Here is a 25,004-nt window from a genome sequence, read left to right on the forward strand (position 1 = left end):
TGACGCAGCTTTTGTTCATCAAATAAGCGACTGCCTTCATTGCACTGTGAAAGTTGCTTTTGTCTGTCAATGTTTTGCTGGTGAGGGAGAAACTTAGCTGTGAGACAGCGTATGAGACTATGTTGAGCACGTGGAGTCTAACGATCTTGACGAGTGCGGTCATGTAGACATTGAAGAGGGTGGGACTCAGAGAGGAGCCTTAGGGAACCCTGCAGCTGGGTCCCATTGGTTTTGAGGTGAAAGGTAGGAGGCTGACTCTCTGAGTTCAGCCGGTGAGGAAGGAGGGGATCCACTCCAGGGCTTTGCCACGGATGCTGGCTTTGTGCAGTCTAGTGCACAAGACACTGTGAGAGATGGTGTTGAGAGAGGTCAAGGAGGAAGAGGGCAGCTGTTTCGCTGTGGTCCATTAGGGTGCGGGTGTTCCAATTTTTTGGGGGGATATTGTTCTTTTCAAGGCTCTTGCACAATAACCTCTATTAAAAATTAAACTGAAAAATTCAAAGTAAATAAAATCATTTTCAGGTCTTGTGTTTAAGATCTATAGTCTACAATACAAGATATTTACAGTGGGCTTTGGGTCAGCCCACTGATTCTCATTAGCTGACTTGCTAATCTCATTTGCTTGCTTATCATTTGGTTGCTTTCCTTCCAATTCTTGTGTTTGTCCCTCTCCTGCAGCATAACCGTTTTATCATCCTTTTTGAGTGAATGGCTTGAATCCTTTGATGGCTTGCATCGGAGAACGACTTTTTTTCTTTTGTTTGAGCGCACCATGGAAGTGTATGTGCTTTCTTGTTCTCTCCATTGCATGCTGCTTTCCCCTTCACTTAGCTGCTTACCTCCCACAATCCCTGTGTTGCTTTCCCCACCCAATAACTTTTTTTTATTTTTATATATCACTTTGCTTTCATGCCAATATTCATTGATGGCACTTACTTGCTACCCATACCTGGATGCTGCTCCTCTGTTGCTGACCAGCCATTCAACGTCCAATTATTATTATTATTATTATTTTTTTATTAGGAGGGAGTGGCAGCAGCAATTTGCTACTGGGCTTCGCCTTTCTGTGAACATCGTTTTTTTGTTTTATCATTAGGTTTGAATTAAGACTGGCATCCACTGCTTGGAGCAGTAAATATTGAAATTTAAAAAAAGCCAAAATACTTGCTGCGTCATAACGGACTGGTGTACATGCGTGGTGATGTGTGAATCCACTAGCTTTCTTGACAAAGCCTTTTTTAAGGTCGATGTTCAACAGCATTACAAAAAGTATTAGCAAGATAAAAAGGAAATACTTATTGGCTTTGCTAGTAGTTTTGTTTGTCAGTGCCACGGCTGCCGTCTCCTGTCTTTTGGCATAAAAATCCTGAGGCCATATTAGTTAATGAGTAGTAGATATTAAATTACAGTACTCAAGACATTTCATTCGATCTCCTTCACAAAAGATGTTTAAACTGTAATAGTTTAATAAAAATTAAATAATGCAGTTTTACTTATGATTGAATACAAATGTATATGATACTGTTTTCTGCATATGTACGTACAAGTACACTTGAAAACATTATCTGATGTTTATGGTTTGCCCATGTATTCAGGTCCTCTGTTGTGTACCCCGTCCCGGACGCACCCAGAGAAGGCGAGGATGGTGGCTTCCTGGGGAACGGAGGACGATCAACATGGCATGAGAGCTCCCTCCATTCGCACCAGCAGCTTTTATTCCTGTGTCCATATATGCAGCGCTTTAAATGGAAAAATGGAAGTGCAGGTACTCTCTATCAGAGTACCTGCTTGTTTCTGAGAAGTGCCGGTACTCTCCAATTAAAAGTATTACGTTTTTCTTGAGATGTGCCGCTACTCTCCCGCTCAAAATAAAAAAGTGCCGGTACTCAGTACCGGAGAGTACCGGCCCATTTAAAGCACTGCATATATGGCAAAAAAAGTCTCTGACCCTGAACTATGGTGCTCCACACCTAGCGATCAGAGACAACTATTATACACTGTCAGCCCTGTTTATCAACTAGTTACTCTCGGCGTTCACTGGCACTCCTGCCAGACGCTGTACCTGCTTACCGCGCCAACCCAGTGCTAAACTTCAGCATGCTGACCTCCTGATCTCTACAGTCACCCTAGCATCAAAACTTCCAAACCCCGCCATTGCTCCTCTCCTTGTGCAACATTCTGCCAGGCTTCTGCCACTCTACCCAGTCCCTCCGATTCCGAACCGTCCCCATTACTTCGTACAGTGCAGTCCATTTACGCGTCCAGAGGCCCATTTGCTGTCCCATCAGATTTTTCCCCTGGCGCCCATCACAACTTTCTCTGCCGTCTCAGCGCACTTCTCAGACTGTATCCTCTATATTGTTTTCCCTTACTGCCCTTGCACTATTCTACCCCAAGCCTCTGCCCCGCCCCCCCCTCTAAGCATCTGCACTGGCCGCCAATTTTCGCACTGCTTCCAACAATTTATATGCATCTCTTTGGCCCTCAGTCTCTGCATACTCCATCAGCCTCATTATTCCACTCCTCTGCAGCCATCTACTCTCTCATCCATGCACTGCTCTTTCGCCAGCGCTCTCTTTCCTGTCCGCCTCACTGCTCTTCTCTCTTCAGTCTGTGCACTCCATTTCCACTCAGCCCTGCTGTGCTCCCAGCTACTCCTCAACACTCTTCAGCCTCTGTGCTGCTCTTATCTGCTTTCCTCCACAGCCTCGCGCTGCTTACTTCCTCAGCTCTGCTCTCCTCCTGTACCCCGGTTCTTTCCCTATGCCTTCCTTCCCCCCGTGCCTCTGCACTGCTGTTTCCCTGTGCCATTCTCTTCCAGTTCTCTGCTCTGCACCTCTACTTTGTCCTGCTGTTCCTCTCTGCCTCGGGGCTGCTCTCCTCCTCAGTCTCTGCACTGTCCTCTGCCTTCCAAAAACTTCGCTGTTTTCTACCCCGGCTCTGTATTCTCCACCCTCACCCTCCTCTGTTCATGTCACCAGCTGCCACTACGCGATCTTGTATATGGTTTTATGCCAACGGTGGGCAAATCACACAGATGAGCCCGCAATGCGAGTCTGATCTGACTTTATTTTAAGGGCTAAACCTGAATTAGCAAAGGGCAGGTCACTCGAATCATTTTCATTGCAAGCTGGGAGATGTCCTTGTTTTGAAGTTCGTTCTCTGCGACGTACCCATTCACTGGAACTTGCTTTTGCAGGGAGGGAGCACTTCTGTGACCTGAACAGGTAAGATTCCTTTGGTATGGCCAACACTCCTGGATCTGAGTAGGTTTAAGTACAAGGAATTCTTAAAAATCTGGGTACAATAATGTGCGCAGCATGTGCAATGAGCCCCAGCCCTGCTTACTGTTGGTGGTGTGGGCCACTGTGAGAAATTGGGATGTTGGATGATCGGGGTGTTAGCCCTGGTCAAGCTGCAAACACAATTCTTGTCAGAGGAAGGCACAAGCAAACCAAAATGAACCTCTGCTCACCCTCTGGTACCCTAGCACTGAGAAGTCAGGCTTAACTGGAAAGCAACGTGTAAAGTATTTGTGCAACACTTCAAACAGTAAAACAGTGAAAACACCACACAAAAAGAATTGCATACCAGGTTAGAAAAATAGAACTACAAAATTCCAATCAGTAGAACTTTTTTATGAATTTTTCAAGAATATACAGTAAAACAGCGCTTAGAAGCAGGAAGCGCCAATTAGGGACATCTGGTCATGCTGGGGCCAGGACAAAGTCAAAAGTTCACCACATTGGACAAATCGAAAAATACACAAACCTGATACACATACACACACCACTCCCACACACCCAACACAATATAAAACACACACCCACATTACCCACAAACCTTTACAACCAAAAATTTGGAAGAAGCAGAGAGACAGAAAAGCAAAGACCACACCAGCATACAGAGGCAAATAACACCATTACTCATACACATCCACGCACAAAACACCACACACCCATAAACATCACCCCACACATCACAACACACAGCACCTCACACATCACCCACACCACCCCATGGCACTGCAAAACACCTCAGGTTTTCTGAGGAGGAGCTCAGGGTCATGGTGGAGGAAATCATCTGGGCAGAGCCACAGCTATTCGGATCACAGGTGCAGCACACCTCCATAGCTAGGAAGATGGAGCTATGGCGCAGAATCGTGGACAGGGTCAACACAGTGGGACAGCACCCAAGAACACAGGATGACATCAGGAAGAGGTGGAACGACCTACGGGGGAAGGTACGTTCCGTGGTCTCAAGACACCACATTGCAGTTCAGAGGACTGGCGGCGGACCCACAACTAATAACATGGGAGGAGCAGGTCTTGGCTATACTGCATCCTGAGGGCCTCGCAGGAGTAGCTGGAGGAATGGACTCTGGTAGGTCAAATCTTTAACTACCATATCCCCCACCCTACCTGCATGCCATCACATACCCTCACCCTCACCCTCACCCCATCACTCCAACTCCTCACATATGTCCCACTATCACAAACCACCCATCCCAACACCAAGCCCTGCATGCAACAACAGAGCATGGACACCCATCACCAATGCATGTCCACTACACATGCCCACACAGATCCCCAAACCAAATATCACACAATGTCCTACACAAGAATGTAAGCACTGGGGTACATGGTCACCCACCCATTGCACACCATGGCACACAGAGATGCAATAACCATGCCTTTACACCCCTGCAGGACCCCTACCCAACATCACCGGACAGGAGGTTCCAGACATGTCCAAACCACCCACAGAAGAGGCCCACAGTGATGACTGCAGCTCTGTCCAACTGGATCTAGATGACCAGCCCGCACATCTGGGACCTCGGGACAGTCAGTTCCCCTGACACAGTCACAGGCCACCACAGAGCCTCCCCCCACAGGAAACACCAGCACAGCACCCACCCAGCAGGCCCACACCTCTGTCCCCAGGAAACGTCAAGCAGCAGTGTGTCCACCACTACACGGAACCCAGGCAAACCCACCACCCCAAGAACAGCAGGGACCTGGGGTCAGTGGCAGTGGCACACGGTTCAGGGGACAGAAGCCCAGGAAAACCGGGGAACTGGGAGGTCTGCTGTGCGACAGGGGAAGGACAGGCCCAGGGAACCCACTCTCCACTAGGCCCTCTCCAACATCATGGGAGCATACCATCATTCCCAGGAGACAATGGCACCGGTACTGGCCAAATTTCAGGAGACCCAGCGGCTGCAGGAGGAAAAGTATGTGGGGTTCAGGGAGGAACTCAAATCCATCAATACCACCCTGGGCACCATTGTAGGGGTGCTGAAGGACCTTGTGAACACCAGGAGGGACACTGTGACACAACATGGGGCCCCTGACACTAGCCTGGACGATGAACTGCCCACCACCTCCGCCGGCGCTAGTTGACAGGAGGCACCACCACAGGACCACAACACCAGCACCACACCCCCTGCAGATGGAGAACCACCCCGCAAGCGGTCCCTGAGATCCAGGACAATGACAGAGAACAATGCCAAGACCCCCGCCAAGAAATGAGACCACCCTGATTGTCATCCTTCTGTCCCACTTTGTCACCCTGTCCATCCTTAAACTGCCCTAGCTCCACTTCCTATGCCCCTTTGGACAACGCAACTGTGAGACAAATGGACTGGACTCTGCAATGGACATTCAACCACCATCACCCCTGACCACTTTAATACCACCTCCACCATTTTGCACTTAAATAAACACCCTTGAATCACAAAACAATCTGGAGTCAGTCTGTGCTTTCACAAATGTGTATTTGCAATAACTGAGGAAAATACCAATGTCCATTCAATTTGCCAACATATCTATGTCACACAGCTCTAGTCCATGAGGTAACATACCAGAGGTCACACAGTGGGACCCACATCTGTGAATTGGAAAGGTAAAGTGACAAGTCAGGGCCCATACACTGGGTGAAAGTGACAGACAGATGATAGGTCTTACAATTTTATTAGATGTAGGAGGCGGTGATGTCTTCTTACCTGTGTCTCACTGGAAGTATTGCTGGATCACGTTGTTTCTGTTGTCTATGTCCTCCTCTTCTGCCTCCTCTTCTTCACTGTCCACAGGCTCCACAGCTGCCACAAGACCCCCTTCTGGACCATCCATCCGGCACCTGTCGTCGCAAAGCCAAGTTGTGCAGCATACAGCAGGCCACGATGATCTGGCACACCTTCTTTGGTGAGTAGTAGAGGGAACCACCTGTCATATGGAGGCACCGGAACCTAGCCTTCAGGAGGCCGAAGGTCCTCTCTATGACTCTCCTAATTCGCCCATGTGCCTCATTGTAGCGTTCCTCTGCCCTTGTCCTGGGATTTCTCACTGGGGTCAGTAGCCATGACAGGTTGGGGTACCCAGAGTCACCTGCAAATGTTGAGGGACAACTGTTAGACACACACTAACCCTTAGGGACAACCCCAGACCCAGGCAACTATTCACACGGTATAGGGTCCTTGTCCTCACCTATTAGCCACACACTGTGCCTCTGGAGTTGCCCCACCACATAAGGGATGCTGCTATTCCTCAGAATGTAAGCGTCATGCACTGAGCCAGGAAACTTGGCGTTCACATGGGAGATGTACTGGTCTGCCAAACACACCATCTGCACAATCATAGAATGGTAGCTCTTCCGGTTTCTGTACACCTGTTCACTCCTACGTGGGAGGACCAAGGCCACATGTGTCCCATCAATGGCACCTATGATGTTGGGGATATGTCCCAGGGCATAGAAGTCACCTTTCACTATAGGCAAATCCTGCACCTGAGGGAACACGATGTAGCTGCACATGTGTTTCAGCAGGGCAGACAACACTCTGGACAACACGTTTGAGAACATTGGCTGAGACATCCCTGATCCTATGGCCACTGTAGTTTGAAAAGACCCACTTGCCAGGAAATGGAGTACTGACAGGACCTGCACTAGAGGGGGGATTCCTGTGGGATGGCGGATAGCTGACATCAGGTCTGGCTCCAACCGGGCACACAGTTCATGGATTGTGGCACAATCAAGTCTGTAGGTGAGTATTACATGTCTCTCTTCCATTGTCGACAGGTCCACAAGTGGTCTGTACACCGGAGGATGCCGCCATCTCATCACCTGCCCCAGCGGACGAGAACAGCGAGCACACTGTCAGCCAACACTGAGGTAGGAAAAATACAATGTTATTGCACACATTTGTCAATCCGCTATGTGCCTGTCTCTGTGTGTATGCAAGGCCTAGATATGTGTGACGCATTTAAAATGAATGCCATGTGGCCCCCTGAAATGGCGGCTGCCTGACCTGTAATGTGGGACAAGGGGATATGAGGTAACTGCGCTGGCGTTGTACACCATTGCGGTAGGCGGTCGAAGACCGCGGCGCAATCCTGCATTGGTTAACATTGCACCCTATGGGTCCCATGAGCCAATGACGATGTATGCGGGTGGTGACGGTACGCACCGCTGCAGACGTGACCGCCATTTTCTGTCTGTTCACCCACTTGATACCTGACCTTCAACAGGAGAGGACCTACACTGCAAGTGCTGCTGTGACCTCAGTCTGGAAGCGACGATGGCTCATGTGTCTGGGGAAAGGGCCCCTGCCTTCACTTCGGAGGAGTTGGAGAAGTTAGTGGATGGGGTCCTCCCCCAATACACTCTCCTCTACGGTCCTCCAGACAAACAGGTGAGTACACTGTGAGCATGCTGCATGGGCAATGCCTGTTTGGAGTGGTGTGGATGGAAGATACAAGGGTAGGGGGGGAATGAGGCCTGCATGATCGGACGGTGAGTGTATGTGCGTCTGGGCAAGGGTGGGAACATGGGCCAATGACTGTGACGGTCCGGACGGTTACAGTTTTTCCTTTTGCCCTGTACTATTCCTCTAGGTCAGCGCCCACCAGAAGAAGGATATTTGGCGCGCCATCGCCAAGGACGTCCGGACCACGGGGGTCCATGACAGACAGAGCACCCACTGCTGGAAAAGATGGGAGGACACTCACCGCTGGAGCAAGAGGATAGCAGAGGCCCAGCTGGGGATGGCCCGTCGCACCATGACCCCCCTGATGTTCCGGATCCTGGCGGTGGCATATCCGGAGTTGGATGGGGGCTTGAGGGCATCACAGCAGTCACAAGGGGGTGAGTACCGTCACATCCATCTGACTCTGTGCGCATTGGAGGTGTCTGGGTGGGGGAGCTGGGCAGTGGGTCCCCCCTAGACTAGGACAAGCTTTGTAGGCAAGGACCCTTTGTGAGGCAGACTAAGTGGCACCCCAACCCCACCAGTGGTAAGCGCCATCAACACCTAGTCAAGCTCTTATGACTTCAAGGTGTGCAGCAATCAGGCATAGGCCTTGTACCCCATGTCCCTGTGATTAATTAGGGAACTCTAAGTGCATTGCGTAGTGAAGAGGGCTGCTGTGTCTGTAGTGTCCGCCAACAGTAGCGGTATTGCATGCAGTGAACATGTCTTTCTTCTTTCTCTCCCCCCCCCCCCCTTTTTTGTGGTCTCCCTGTTCTTGTGTGTAGGCAAGACAACTGAGTCAGAAGTCACCAGTGGGACGGAGGTCGAGGGGAGCTCCAGAGCGGGGACAGGAGCAGAGACCAACGAGACCAGCTACACCAACTCCTCCTCTGATGGTAGTTCCCTTGCGGTGACGGGCCCCTCTGTGCACCCCCGCATCAACAGGTACAGCCGCCACCCCCCCTACCAGCACCGCCCTCCCAGCAGCCCCTCAGCGTGTGTCCCGTGGCCACTCACCCAGGAGGGTGGGCATCTCCTTCGCCCCAGGCACCTCAGGCCCGGCCCTAGTCAACCCTGCTGCCCTCAGTGAGAAGGCTATTGAACTCCTGAGATCCCTCACTGTTGGGCAGTCTACCATTCTAAATGCCATCCAGGGTGTAGAGAGGCAGTTGCAACAGACCAATGCATACCTGGAGGGCATTCATTCTGGCCAGGCTGCCCAACAGAGAGCATTTCAGGCTCTGGCCTCTGCACTGATGGCAGCCATTGTCTCTGTGTCCAGCCTCCCCCCTCCAACTTCCTCCACCCAGACCCAATCCCCAGTACCTCAGCCTATCCCAAGCACACCATCAGACCAGAATGCACACACCTCAACACACAAGGGTGGCTCTGGCAAACATAAGTACCACACATCCCACAGGCACTCAGACAAGCATCATACCCATGCAGACATGCCAACATCCACTACCTCCACTGTGTCCCCCCTCCTCCATGTCTCCCTCCTCCCTCCGTCATGTCTCCACTCACACCTGCATGCACTACATCTTCAGCCACTACCTCCATCACCAGCACACCCATCACCACAAACCGCTCACGTGCAGTCACCACACCCACTACCATTCACACATCCTCTGTGTCCTCTCCCAAGGTGTCTTTGAGCCCTGCACCCAAACTACACAAACGCAGCCACACACCCACCCAACAGCCATTCTACTCACGACAGCCTCCAGCCCATGCACCTTCACCCAAAGTCAGCATACAAACACCTCCTACAACCACTACCTCTTCCTCCACTCCCAAACCCCCTCCATCTACCCATCCCAGTGTGTCAAAAAAGCTTTTCCTCTCAAATGTTGACCTCTTCCCTACACCTCCTCCCTTTTTTGTTGACGAGTGGCAGCAGGAGCTGCCAGGACCAGGAAATCCACATGTGATCCAAAACGTTGGAAACCACAAGTTTATTTGAGTTTCAAAATGTTTGGAAACTAAAGCACTGCAATGTGGATTTGCATAGTGTAAAAAGAGCATAAGTGATGGGAGCTAATTTATCTTTTGAAGCAGAGTTCATATGGACGCAATCTGTGCATGCAAAAAAAAGCAGTACAACTGACGTAATGGCTCAGGGCTTTGAAATGACCATTACTGTTAAAACTTTTGCATTTCAACAATGCCATAGTGTGAAATTTTGTGGGCAGTATAAATGTGTTTCAATGTAGCCACCATTTTACATTGGAAACTCACTAAAGACATGGGAAACCATTTTTAAACTTGAACCCGATACAATGAACAGCGCCACTATTTTAAAGAAGTAGCACGCTATTGTGTTTATTGGATTCAAAATACTTTGACAGCTTTGCAACAAATCTAGCAATTTGACTGATATTATCAACAAAATCCTTTAAAAAAAACTGACAGTGGTGATTTTGAGGGATACCACCATATTGATTATTAATGCCTAGTCTGCTGAAGTAAATACATTCTGTAAATTTTACGAAATCAGCTCCTACACAACAATCTCTTGTCAATATTCAATATACTACAGAAACATTTGTAAATCAGGTAACAGTGATACACTCACTTTCATCATTACAGTACTTCAGTGTAACGTTGTGTAACACTATCAAGGCTGTCATAGCTACTTTGCTCTGTCAATCTTTGCCATTTACTAAGTTAGGAGGAGATTAACAGGAGTTCAACAGGGATGCACTCAGTTTTTTAGGAGGTCTACCGTGATATACACACTATAACCATTAATATTTCATCTATTTAGACAGGGCAACATTTTTTAATGGCTCTATTGTACGTACAGCAGAAAGTTTAAATTACTATTGTGTATATTGTATTAGTGTTACCAACATGAAGTCTGTTAACCCACCCCCTACATTTTTAGAATCTCCGGGGCAACCGTCTGTGTCTTGGAGAAACTGGTGTGATGCTTTACAAACATATCTTGGGGCAATAGTTACTTCGAGGTTTCGTCAAGAAAGAAAGAAATGCCTGCTGTTACACTTTTTGGGGTTTGAAGGGTGGCCATATTTGTAACATCTTCCAGACATTGAAGTTACGAAGGAGGAACCAGTGGATAAATACACAAAAACTGGCATGAAGGTGAAAAAATGTTTTGACGTCCAGCCACGTCCAGCATTGTGGTGCTACAACATAAATTCTTCTTGTGGAAACAATTAAATGGAGAGGGGATATATACATATGTGTCAGCACTAAGGAGATTAGTTGCAGATTGCAATTTTGAAAACTTTAAAGGATCAGTTAGCATGTGATCAATTCACCTGTCCATGCACTATCAAAGCTATTCTTCAGAAACTTTATCGCTGATCATTCCGTCACTTGAAGAAACTTTAAGAATTTTGCAAACCATCGAGGCATCTCAAATGTCTGTTAAGGAGCTTGAGGAGAAAAAAACTGAAGTAGTGGGAAATGTCTGTGAGAAGAGTATGAATATTTCAAGAGAATAAACAATGAATAATGAGTCATCAAGAACTTAAAAAGGATTTTTCAAACAAACAAATGCTGGTTTTATATGTGGAAATATTGCACAATTTAACTCAGGAAAACAATGTCCAGTCAAAATTGTAGTTTGTGGGAAATGTGATAAGCTGGGACATTTTGCAAACGTTTACCAAAGCCAATCGTTCCCAACAAAGAAACGTACCAATGTAGTAGCAAATCTAGTTGAAGAGGCTCATGAAAGACACAATGAAAAGATGCTTCAAGATATGGTATTACGGATGAGGTCTGTCCAGGGGGATCCAGCAGATGTACTGCTCCTTATGCTGAGGTAGTAGTAGGTAATAAATCCATCAGAATGCTGGTTTACTCTAGTGCAAAAATCACTATGTTGTCTCAGGAGGTTTTTGATGATTTGTGGACCAGGAGAGTGCTGGAACCACTGGATCGTGCTCAAGTTTCAAATGAAGGGAGGAGAATAGAATTAACTGGGTATTTTGAGGACGTATTGGTCTTCAAGAACCAAATAATCTTGGGAAAGGCCCATGAGGCAGTCAGAGGATTAAACATAGTTGGTTGGTTCAGGCAAGGCATTTTCAAGATTGTTGTGAGACTTGGCACAAAAGACCAAGGCCCTCATTATGAGTTTGGCATTCCTAGGACCGCCAGACTCACGGTGGAGGTCAGATTACCACCAATGTGGCGGTCCGACAGCCAAATTAAGACTGTGACAAAAGCTCCACAGGTTGACCGCCAGCACCACCACTTTTTTGCCGGCCGGCATCCTGGCGGTCTTAATCCGCCAGGGCAATCCTGCCTGGGGATTACGACTCCAGTGTCCGCCAGCTTTTGCAAGGCGGTTCCACCGCTATGCAAAGGCTAGCGGAGACTGGGTGCCAGGGTACCCATGGTGGCCCCTGCACTTGGCATAGGCAGTGAAGGAGCCCCCTTGGGCAGCCCCATTGCACCTTTTACTGCCTGTCACACCCGACACACTGCAACATTGCCGCTGGCTCGATTACAAGCCAGTGACAATGTTGTGGGTAGTTTCCCGATGGCCCAGCGGGAAACTCATAATAGGGCCAGCAGGCTGAAGAATGAACTGACGGTCTTCCGACCTAACAAGTTTGGCGGACGGCCTCTGCGGCTCACCAAACTTGTAATGAGGCCTCAAGTGTCAGTGGTTGCAGAAGAAATAGTACGGGACCTCGCTGTCAGATTCCTGAGAATTTTTTTGGGGCAAACTAGGGACGATAGAAGGGTCCCAGTATAACATTAAAGTGAAAAGAAGTGTGAAATGCAAAATGTCCGATTTTCTGTAAGGGAGGATTTAGAGGAAGAGCTAAAGAAATGATGTGACAATGACACCATTGAACCCATTTAGTCAGCGCTTTGGTTATCTCCTTTGGTTGTGTCTCGGAAGAAAAATGGTGAATTGAGGATCTGCGTTGACTTGTGGATTTAACAGTGCCCTCTGGGTTGATTGGCAAGTGCCATCTGGGTTGACTGGCACCCCTTCCCTAGGATTACCAACCTGTAGGCCATGGTGGCAGAAGCAAGTTGATTTTCAAAGTTTGACTTAGCGTCTGCCTATCACCAGGTTGTTATGGAACAAGGCATCTCCCAGCTTTTGTGTCACTGTTGGGTACATTTCAGTATTGCCACATGCCCTTGGGTTTAGCCTCTTTGGCATCCGTTTTTCAACAAATCATGTACCATTTACTCAAAGATATAAATGGTGTAGTCGCCTATTTTTTAGAAAATAAATGAGGAACATGATGATATATTAGACCATGTTTTGTTGATTCTTCGAGAGAAGGGAGTTGTATTTAAAACTGAGAAATGCAAAATTTCTAAGACCAGGGTTGAATACCTGGGACATGTGGTTTCAGGTGATAGCACTGGGCCGAGACAAGGTTTAGTGAATTCAATTACTGATGCTAAACCAGCAGTTGACAAGACTCGTTTAAAATCCTTCATGGGTATGTGCAAGCTTTACTCCCATTTTACTCCTGCCTATGCAATCCATATCAAACCACTGACAGATGTGTGAAAGAAAAATGTTATTTTTAAATGGAACACTATGTGCCAGAAATCTATTGAATGGGTTAAAAAAAAGAATCAGCCAGTTCGAAGGTGTGGAGGCCATTTAACCCAAATTTACAATGTGCCATCAAAGTTGATGCATGCAATGTGGGATTAGGGGCAATTCTGACCAATTTGGATGGTTATAATGAGAACACTATCTGTTATGCATCTCAGGTTTTGAGGGAATCAGGAACTCATCACTCTACAATAGAGAAAGAATTGTTGGCTTGTTGGTGGGCGATACAAAAGTTTGAATTCTATGCCTTGGGAACTAACTTGTGACTTGGTTATAACCATTAGTTTCCATTTTTTCTGGAGAAAAGATTAAAGAACAGACCCCGGGTAGCTAGGATGACAGCACAATTTTCACAATATCATTTTGAAATAGCACACATCAAAGGTGCTGTGAATGTTCGGGACAATTTTTTCTGTCAAGGTTTCCAACCCTGGATGAAAATCTAGAAGACCAAAGTAAGTGTGTTGATGAGGACTGCTTTACTGCTGCAATGGATGTAGAAGAAATGTGAACAGTGACCAAGGAGAGTGGAGATCGAACTTGGCTCAAGATGAAGTTTTATAACTGGTTCAGAGAGATCACTAGTCCCCAGGGCCATTATTGTCTTCAAAAGGGAGGCTGCATGGCCCCCTTCCAACATTTTAACCTAGCCCCTGGGAGGCGGTGGTCCCTGGGGCCCGCAACAAACCCCCTTCATCATGTTATATCAGCCCCAGGGGGGTGGCAGTTCCCAGGCTGCAATGGGGCTGCGCATGCCCCCCACATAAATTTCAGATTTAGCCCCGGGGAGGTGGCAGTCCCCGGTGCTGTGGGAGAGGCCTTATTGGCCTCTCTATTTCAAATAATGATTTTGCCCCAGGAAGGTGTCTGGACCCCATACCATTCTGCATTATAGCTCCCGGGAGGTGGTAGTCCCTGAGGCTAATAGAAGCCCTAGGAGAGGGGCCCCATGCCCCTCCTCTTTATCAATCCCCCAATGCCCCCGAGACCTAGCCCATCCAGGTGCAAAATAAATAAAAAAAGGGTGGGAGACTGCTCTTTTTTTAATCTGGGAAAAAGATGTGGATTGCCCGGTGGGGTCTGTAAGGGACCCTTAGACCAAGCTTGGAGTCTAAGAGTGACGCTACTGTGGCCCCCTTTTGTTTGTTTACTGTTTTGTGGGACCTGGCTGAAGCTGAGTGTCAAGATGGCTGCCAAGACTTCCTTGTTGACATGTTGGTTCGGGCTGTAGTCATGTTCAAAATCCTGATACAAGAATGCGTTTTAAGACTCCCTCTTTTTCCCCAACCCCCACTTGACGTATCACTCCCAAAACTTTGAAGACAGCAGCTGAACCCACTGACGTATACGTTTTGAAAATTTCGTGCAGATTCGTCAAGCGACGGCAAAGTTATTGGCAAAACAAAAAACACCCTTTCTATGGAAACTAGGTCCTAACTATAACTACCTACTGACGAGCACCAGTAGGTTATATATATATATATATATATATATACACAAATTAATTTTTGTTTCCACAATCTCCCCTGCCCTCCCTTTCCTGCCTCTGCCATTTTGTGGTGGCAAACTATTTTTTGTGAAAACATGAAATATAAAAGGTAAAATAATATTTTCACTCTTTTCAAATGTATATTTTAGTGTGGTTGTTTGTTAGTATATTGTTAGAAAACAAGATTTAGCAGAAATACTGAAATATATTTACATAAATATTGAGCCATGAGTGGTAGATTTTCTAATATCAATTCCAATGGGAGGATATTTGTGCAAATGATGTCTAGGAAATAATATTTTTCTAAGACAATATTTGTTTTTAATAATATTCTAGTACCATGCATTTTAGGACTAGCCTTATACAGGGCTTATTTTGTTCTACACTTCCCTTGTAACAAATCCACCTATGGACTACTTTGGGTTCTATGCTGCAACATAAGAGAAATCCAACAACTTCCATTAGATTTCACGAAAATTCAAGTGGTAGAATATCTTCATTCAATTAAATGTAAATATAACTCAACTTTCTTTTGGTTAGAAAATATAAAATATCAGCATAATCACAACAAAATAAAATCGGAGTAAAATGCAATCAGTTATCTGATTTAATAAAAGTATCTTGTAAATGAGCACTCATGCCCTTTGTATCATCTACCCATTACTTCTCTACTCTTTTATCCACGAGAAGGATCTTGCTAAATATATTCTTTTGTAACAAGAATTAATGGTTAGCTGTCTGGTGTCCCTAGGTACCCATTTAAGGTTCAGAAGACCAAGCATCTTATCATTCAGAGATCCTCCCCATGTAAGCAATTACAGACGGAGCTGCAGATGCTTGTGTGGTCTCTTCTGTAAAACTGAGAGCGCTGGAGCACCTGAAGCACTAGCGCTATTATGAGGGGGTGTTCACTCATTTGCATGGCGTCGTGGCCCCATGCTAATCAGGAATCACTTTGCCTCTGTGCCCATGCCATATTACAGATACAGAGGCTAACATGCTGTTAGAAAACACACAAAGTGAACCACATAAAAGGTGGCACACTGTCAGGGTGCCCCGAGGGAAGCCCTCTCGAGGAGTGAATGGGGGTCCAAAGGACCCCCTCAGACATCACCCTACAGGCCGGTGCGGGCACACACTGCACTTGCCTGCAAGGGGATCTCTAATCTGTTTTTAAAGTGCTAGTGGGTAGCCATCTGCACTGTGAAACACGGAGCGGCATTGAAGCAGCCAACTTGAATCTGCTGCCCCAAGGGCAGGGCAAGGACCGTGCAGCCCTGGGGGATGCATACTCACTGTAATAGGATGCATATTCCCTGTTTGCACCTGGCACACATGTATAATTATGCATCATGGTGCAAACAGGGAAAGTGTGGTCTATATGTAATGTTCCTGTTGTGTTCTCTTCAATGCAAGGAAGATATGATCAGCAGATGCACTATATCCTCCTTCAAGCCTTTTGGGCATATGGGTTGTCAATATATTTGTCCCTGTTTTATCTTTTCAATTTGCATTATAGACCTGCAATGGAAATTTCCATTGTCATTTACATATTAAGAGTTCTCAGTCACCCATAGAGGTGGCTAAGGTCAGATAAAGCTCTGGCATGCTCAATGCCATGTTTGGAATATATTGAATGAGACTGCTTGTTCAAATTGATATTTAAATACAGTCTATTATAAGAAACAATTTAATTCAAATGTATTATTATAATTGAACGGCAAAAATGTAAATTGAAAGAAAATATATTTTCACCTACCAAGCATGCTAGTCTGTCCAAAAGGGAACCATTGGGCATATACATGTACACCAAGCAATGGTGATCACTGTCACTGGCGAACCCAATCAATTCTACAAGGTTCTCATGGCGGCACCTGTGGAAAGAGAAATTCAAACATAGTTCACGCTTCTAATAAAGCAGTAGTGATTTTATCAACAACCTGGGTAAAGAACTCGCATCTGCAGACTTTTTTTTGTGCTGTAGTAAGAAAACCATTATACCCCTCTTCCTTAATATAAAACAAGTAGGAATCTGTCCTTCTCTGTCTGTATGGACACATTCTTTTCGACATCAACAACTGCAAATTTAGTTCACAGAGGACTCCTAGAGTCGCATACACGCGTTCACCTTTTTCAAAAGAACAAATCTGACATGTTACTGAATTTGCCCAGTCCTTCAGACCTTTCAGACGGGGATGACCAAGCTGTGACTGATTCTGACTCAGCTATGCTCACCTACCTTCCTATCAGAGTCATTAGCCTAACTTTGGCAGCACAAAATTAAGGGGCAATCTTCACTGCACATTGTCTTTCTAATCCCAGGTAAATGTGGTGGTGAAGGTTGTTCATCACCATTAATATCTGCTGTCAAAATCATACCCGCTAGCAGTACTGCATGTCTTCCCACCTGAATGTCAGCCAAATTCCTGACCAACTTTCAGTTAGATCAGAGTATGGCAATAATATTCACACTTAAAAAGTATGATCCCCCGAGATTCTGGTGCAAGAAGCTGGATTGGTTAACAGTGGGCGAGCAAATCCAATTATGTGTTTTGACCCAAATGTAGAAGTATTCTTGGTCTAGATCATCTCTTCAATGTTGATTACTGTTAAGGATCACAGTAGAAACATATGTTTCAATTAGGCCTCTAAATAAATGCCCATTAGCATTTTATGGTGAAAAATCACTGATGATCACCTGGATTAAGGTCAATGTGATGCGGCATGATATTGTTAAAAAACAGCATTTATATAGGTATAGGTCTTGGGGAATAATGCACAATTTTGAACATGAATCAATAATCTTGATTACTGGTACATCTTTAATCTTCATCTACTCCTTTGGATTACCACTCACATTCTCTCCATCCTGAAAAACCACCTCCTCACATGTGACACTCCTGTCTGTACTAAGGCAATATTTAATAAAAATGACTTTTGTCTCCAGGCTTCCTACAGAAAGCTCTGACTGCAGAACACGCTGTACCATTGGCTATGGGGACACATCGGTAACACTGTTAAATTTACAGAAACAATTACCAATAGGTTTCACTTTAACAGCACTCTTTTCAGGTTTGACTTCAGTTTTAGCAAATCAACAAATGATCAACTCGTCTTGCAGCTTAAACCACATCCCCAGGTGGTGGATCATCCTTCAACCAAAGGTCTTCACAGCTTTTGTTACATGTGCAGCTAAGAGTTGATCTAAAATTCTTTCTTCAGTCAATTTACAAGAGGCAGCCAGCTTGTGCAATACAGTAACACATTCCTCTACAGTCTCCTATTCACCCCTGTATCCGGTTCCCAAAAGGATGCTTCTCAAGGTCTGTGATTGTGATTGTGCCGGCGACATACAACTCATCCTCTCCCTCTCAGAAGACACCACCAACCCCAAGACTAACTACCACCACTGTAGGACAGACGTCGCCAACTGGATGAAGCTCAAAATGGACAGGACAGAGGAATTGACCTTCGGGAACAAGAGCTCCCTCTGGGCAGGATCCTGGTGGCCCTCAGAACTCTTAGAACTCAGGTCTACTCCTACCCCCACTGACCCCACTAGGAACCTATGCAACATTCTGGCAACAAGCTAACCATGATGATTCAGGTCAGCTCTATCTCCTCCCTCCTTCTTTGTAAGATATTCAAGTGGCTACCCCAAGGTTCAATACGCACCATCACCCAAGCCCTCAATTCCTGCCGACTGGACTACAGCACCACTCTGTACACAGGGATTGCAGCTCACCTACACCAACGACTACAAACTATACAGAATGCTGCAGCCAGAATGGCTCCCTGTAGAGAAAAGATGCCAGTTCATGTTCCTGATCTCCACATGGAAGGTCTGACACAAATGTGAACCTGCCTACTTGAACCACTACCTTAACGTCTATCAGCCCACCGGACACCTCAGCTACCCTTCCCTTTCTCTAACCCTCACCCCCTGCATCTAACACAGATGTGGAAGCTGATCCTTCTCCTACCTAACAGCAAAGACACGGAATGAGCTACACTCATCTCCGGGCCTCCCCATCTCTTCCAGAGTTCTGAAAGTCTCTGAAGACCTAGTTATTCGGCCAATCAACTGGGCCTGCTAGCACCTGGATATCCTTACGGGTGACAAGAAGGGCTCTACAAAGTTACTAATTGTACTAACGAGAGGCAGATAATGAAATCCAATTTCTCCTTAGTTTCCTCATAGAGGCATAGCCGTTCTTCTTGGCTCAGATGGAGCAGATTTTCAAGTACTTCTTGTCTTTCTGCCCCCTGAGTGTATAACAACAAGGACATTTCCTCTCAGTCCTAAAGTTTCCACCACAAACTCCCCCAAAGTTCTGTCAGACATTCTCCCACCTTGACCAACTAGGATCGCAAGATAAAAAAAAATGGAATGGGATTGACACTTTGAATAATGTCCTCCAACTGAAAGATGATGCCTCAATATGATGGAAAAATATGGAGCGCAGTAAAAAAATACTATAGCCAGCTAATAACAACTAAACATTCAGAGCAGGATGACAAGCCATATGTATTATTTTCTTTTACAACCAAAAAATGCAGAAGTGGTAAAATGCCACCATCTTTCCAACAGAAAACACACATATATATGTTACCTAGTGGTCTCCACTAGGTAGTTATAGTTAGGACCCAGTTTCCATAGGAAGATCGTTTTGTGTTTTGCCGACAACTTTGGCGCCGCCTGATGAATCTTCACACAATTTTCAAAACTTATGCTTTGCTTAGTTCAGCTTCTGTCTTGAAAGTTTTGGAGTGATATGTGAAGCGGGGGCTGAGAAAAAGAAGGGGGCCCAAAACACGTTTTCCACATTCATTTTGACATAGGACGCATACAACCCGAACCGCTGAACAGAATTACATCAAATTTAGCATGACGCTAGATTCTGTTCCGTAGATCACACTTTTTGTGGTTTGGTGTAAATCAGTTCAGTAGTTTCATAGTAATTTAAGGCCCACAATTATAGATATATAAGGAAACGGATCCTCCGCAGAGCCAAATGTCCCCTGCTGATACCTGATTGGCTGCCAACACTTCAACAAGGAAGTGTTGGCAGCCATCTTAGGACTCGGCTGAAGCCGAGTCCCAGGAAAAAACAGCTGAAGGTCATGCGCAGCGATGGTTGGATGAATGTATAGTAATGAAAAATACTATATGTTAAAAAAACATAGAAAATTACTTAAAAAACCATAGGTTACAGGGACGTTATAGTTAGGCTCACATTTTAAACATACAAAACCTTACAAATTCACCAGTTATAATTAGATTTATCTCAAGTAACTATAACCCGTGCCCTAAGGTAACTTAAACTCCCGCCCTCACGATGCACTGCTAACTACCCACAAATGATGGCACTCATGACATCTTTGATAACATCATTAATAACATCAATGTAATATTTGCAGTAACATTTTTGACGGAAAACTGTGAATGGTGGGGGTGCTAGTTAAAGTTACCTTTGGGTACGAGTTAAAGTTACTTGAAATAACTCTAAATATAACTGGTGGTTTGTAAGGTTTTGTATGTTTAAAATGTGAGATATATATACCCACTAAAAAAAACAAAGTTACAGTAACATTATAGTTACATGACAATGCCAGTTGCAACATTCCATTTGAACCTAAAACCAAAACACTGAAATTCACCAGTCATAGTTACCTGAAGTAACTATAACTCAAGCCCTGAAGTAACTATTACTCACGCCCAGCCACGCATAGTGTTGTCCTCAATGATGTCATTACCAATGTGAGCAGTGATGTTATCACTGATGTCACAGAACATGGCACGGGCGATATATTATGTAAGGCTATAAGCAGTGCATGGCGGAGGGTAATTACTTCGCAGCTCCTGTTATAGTTACTTCAGCCAAAGTGCACATCACAAATGGTGGTGAATGGTCTCAACAGACTGCCCCCTAGGTGTGATTTCAGGCTGAACGCAATGGAGTGCAGATCAGTTATACCAAGTGGATTGGACCTTTAGGGCCTAGAAATAGAGAAGTTTGAAAAAGCTTTTAAGTTCCAATTTGAAAAGCGACTTTGTTGTTTTTCTACAGAAAAACTTTTCTTTACCCAAGACAAACCTGAAATTCAGACAGATTCTATGGAACTGCTGGCGGGATACCTTTCATGGTTGGTTCCTTGACGTCCTGTAGCAAGAGTTGTGAAAAAGTTCTCAAATTTCTTTTGGTGCCCAAAGAACCACATCAGTACACTTCTGAAGCCACCAGGGCCAAGGCGGAAAATATAGAGACTCTAAGGGTGTCAGCCAGTGGGCAACAGCAATGTCCAGTTCAGGACAGTGGACGGATGAGATTCCTCACAGGAATATTCTCTTCAGATTTGTTATGTTGCTGAAGCCATCCAGGAAATCAGCCTTATGATTCCTGCAGCTCTTTCTGTCTTTGGATTTTAAGTGGAAGCAGATCCAACCTCCTTGGGGCCTTCACACGGATTACAGATGCCAAGTGCAGCAAGTTCAGTCTGCCTGGTATCCTTTCATAAACTCATCAGTGATATGTTGGTGGTGCCTTGGGGAGCCACATTTATGCATGGCACCACCTAGTGGGTGGGGGTTGTTCCTGGGAACACCCTAACCAGTGGGGTAAATGTTCTTGGAGGAGGAGGAACCATACCCACTTTTCCAGTAGTTCCTTTTTGCCTTTTACTATTTGGGAGATGGTATCCTTTGATGCCATCCTTGTTAGAGAAACCACCTTTGTCTGTGAAAAAAGGTTTATTTGCAACCTCTTTAGAATGTGTGTGAATAATGTATTGCACAATGCACAGATGCAGGTGCATATTTCTTTCTCATCTTTCCAGGAACATAAAAGAATGAGCACTCACAAAATAAATGTTGATAAAACCAGTTTTTCCGTAATGTCAGAACAAATGGGCTTGAGTTGGCTTGGATGAAAATGGTGTTCTCGCTACTCTCAGCAGTGTGATTGATCAGTGACATTAACATAACACAAGCAATAGAACAGGTCAAGGGCTGGGACCCCCTTAGTGACTTAAATGAAGAACAGGTCAAGACACTCTTTCATGGGGCAAGTATGACAAAGTACATAAGGGCCAACACTGCCCAAGCAAGACTCCTTGTAAACAACGAATCAAGGATCTTTCCAGATAATAAACAATTAAAGAATGACTGTATTCTCATAGCCCAGCGTTGTAGCAGAGATTAGCTCATTTTGGTTTTTAACATAAAGAAACAACTCTTTGACGCCATGTTGGTAAAAATTAACGTCAGTGAAGACATCCTTAAGAGCTAAATTGAACTTCTCCTTTTCAAAAATAAACTTGAAGAAAATAATGATGAAGTATCAGAATGTAAATAATTTTTTACAAAAAGCAAGGATAAATCACAAAAGGACATAAATAAATTTTTCCTTTCCAAGGATTACCTATACATTTAAGATGGTTATACCAACAGATCGAAAGATCAAATCCAACAGCAAAGAGGTCGCTGGCAGGGTGTCTGGGCATCGAACTCTTGACTCAGATGCTTGGAGCAGTGAAGAGTCTAACAGTAGTTACAAGAACAAAAACATTAAAAGGAGAGGCCTTGGATGCTGTATTGATTGAGGTGTGCTCCCCACCCTATCATGGAGGCATCTGTTGTTATTACATATTGTGGCACTGGGTCTTGGAAAGGCCGCCCTTGGTTTAAATTTATACTGTTCCACCATTGAAGCGAGGTGTATGTTTGGCGGTCTACCAACACCAGATCTAGAAGCTGACCCTGTGCCTGTGACCACTGTGATGCTAGGCACTGTTGTAAGGGTCGTATGTGCAATCTTGCGTTTGGGACAATGGCTATGCATGAGGACATCATGCCTAGGAGTTTCATCACCATTTTGACTTGTATTTTTTGTTTTGGATACATGGCCTGTATTACATTGTGAAATGCCTGAACCCTTTGTGGACTTGGAGTGGCAATCCCTTTTGCTGTGTTGATTGTCGCCCCTAAGTATTGCTGTGTTTGACACGGCAGAAGGTGTGACTTTGTGTAGTTGATTGAGAAACCTAGTTTGTGGAGGGTTTCTATGACATACTTTGTGTGTTGTGAACACCTTTTTAGCGTGTTGGTTTTGATTAACCAATCGTCTAGGTACGGGAACACATGTATTTGCTGCCTTCTGATATGTGCAGCTACTACTGCCAGGCACTTTGTAAAAACTCTTGGCGCAGTTGTTATTCCGAATGGCAACACCTTGAATTGGTAATGTATCCCTTGGAATACAAACCTTAAGTACTTTCTGTGTGAAGGATGTATCGGTATATGGAAATATGCATCCTTTAGGTCTAGTGTTGTCATGTAGTCTTGTTGTTTGAGTAGTGGGATTACGTCTTGTAATGTCACCATGTGAAAGTGATCTGATTTGATGTAGGTATTTAATGTTCGGAGATCTAATATAGGTCTCAGACTCTTGTCTTTTTTGGGTATGAGAAAGTACAGAGAGTAAACTCCTGTTCCTTTCTGGTGTTTTGGTACTAATTCTATTGCTTCTTTTAGTAGCAATGCTTGAACTTCTAGTCCTAGAAGATCTATATGTTGTTTTGATATATTGTGTGTTTTCGGTGGGACGTTTGGAGGGAATTTGAGAAATTCTATGCAATAACCATACTGGATAATTGCCAGTACCCGAGTGTCTGTTGTTATCTCCTCCCAATGTTTGTAAAATTGGCTTAGTCTCCCCCCCACAGGTGTTATGTGTTGGGGATGTGTGACTTGGAAGTCACTGCTTGTTTTGAGGTGTTTTGGGGCTTTGGAACTTCCCTCTATTTTTTTGGAATTGTCCCCCTCTATATTGCCCCCGAAAACTTCCCTGCTGATATTGGCTTTGATAAGTGGGCCTTGCTTGTGAGGTTGTGGCTTCTGTAGGTTGACCTCGAAACCCTCCCCTAAATTGTGTTTTGCGAAATGTGCCTCTGCTTTGTGGGGAGTAGAGTGCGCCCATGGCTTTTGCGGTATCAGTATCTTTTTTGAGTTTTTTCAATAGCAGTGTCGACTTCCAGCCCAAACAACTGCTGTTCATTAAAGGGCATATTCAGCACGGCTTGTTGTATTTCCGGCTTGAATCCTGACTTACGCAACCATGCGTGTCTCCTTATCGTTATTGCAGTATTTACTGTCCTTGCAGCCGTATCTGCTGCGTCCATTGATGACCGTATCTGATTATTGGAGATACTTTGTCCTTCTACCACTTGTTGTGCCCTTTTCTGGAACTCTTTGGGTAAGTGTTCTATGAAATGCTGCATTTAGCCCCAATGAGCTCTATTGTATCTTGCCAAAAGTGCTTGTGAATTGGCAATACGCCATTGGTTTGCTGCTTGTGCTGCAACTCTTTTACCCGCAGCATCAAATTTGCGACTCTCCTTGTCTGGAGGTGGTGCATCTCCCGAGGTATGAGAGTTTGCTCTCTTGCGAGCTGCCCCAACAACCACAGAATCTGGTGTTAATTGCTGCGTAATATAAACAGGGTCTGTTGGTGGTGGCTTGTACTTCTTCTCCACTCTTGGAGTTATGGCTCTGCCTTTTACAGGATCCTGAAATATTTGTTTGGAATGTTTTAGCATTCCCGGGAGCATAGGTAAGCTTTGGTATTGGCTATGAGTGGAGGAGAGTGTATTAAACAAAAAGTCATCCTCAATTGGTTCTGAATGCAAGGTGACGTTATGAAACGCAGCTGCCCTTGAGACCACCTGGTGTGTGGGATGTACTGTCTTCAGGTGGCGACGGCCTCGCAGGGTAACAGTCTGGGCTGTTATCTGATACAGGAGCATCATAAAGGTCCCATGCATCAGGATCATCTTGACTCATTGCAGTATGAGTCGGGGATTGCATCAGTGGTCGAGTGGCTACCGGTGATGTGTGCATTGATGGTGGTGGAGATGGTGGTGGAGTTGTTTGTCTTGCCACCCTTGCCTGTGGCTGCTTGTCCTTTTCTTGAAAGGCAAGTCTTCTTTTCATCTTAATTGGGGGAAGAGTGCTTATCTTCCCTGTGTCTTTTTGAATGTGGAGCCTTCTTTGAGTGTAGTCTGGCTCAACAGATTCAAGTTCCTCTCCGAACTTATGTCCTTGCATCTGGGAGGACAATCCCTGTTCCTCTGTGTAGGAACCTGTTTTCGGTTCCGAGGCTGGATGTTTAGGAATCGAAATCTTTTCGGTCGCCTTTTTGGGC

The 25,004-nt window shown here is 45.4% G+C and overlaps 1 protein-coding gene across 3 annotated transcripts in view; it reads right to left on the reverse strand.

The window, feature by feature from the left end:
* The window catches only part of IRAK4 (interleukin 1 receptor associated kinase 4), a 168,465-nt gene that overhangs the window by 24,944 nt on the left and 118,517 nt on the right, over window positions 1-25,004 (reverse strand). For all 3 annotated transcript variants that reach the window (XM_069228833.1, XM_069228831.1, XM_069228832.1), the window contains exon 7: window positions 16,562-16,676. In XM_069228833.1, the coding sequence (XP_069084934.1) occupies window positions 16,562-16,676 (115 nt within the window). The remainder of the gene's footprint in view (window positions 1-16,561; window positions 16,677-25,004) is intronic.

This window comes from Pleurodeles waltl, chromosome 4_1 (assembly GCF_031143425.1).
Source record: "Pleurodeles waltl isolate 20211129_DDA chromosome 4_1, aPleWal1.hap1.20221129, whole genome shotgun sequence".
Taxonomy (NCBI): Eukaryota; Metazoa; Chordata; class Amphibia; order Caudata; family Salamandridae; genus Pleurodeles; species Pleurodeles waltl.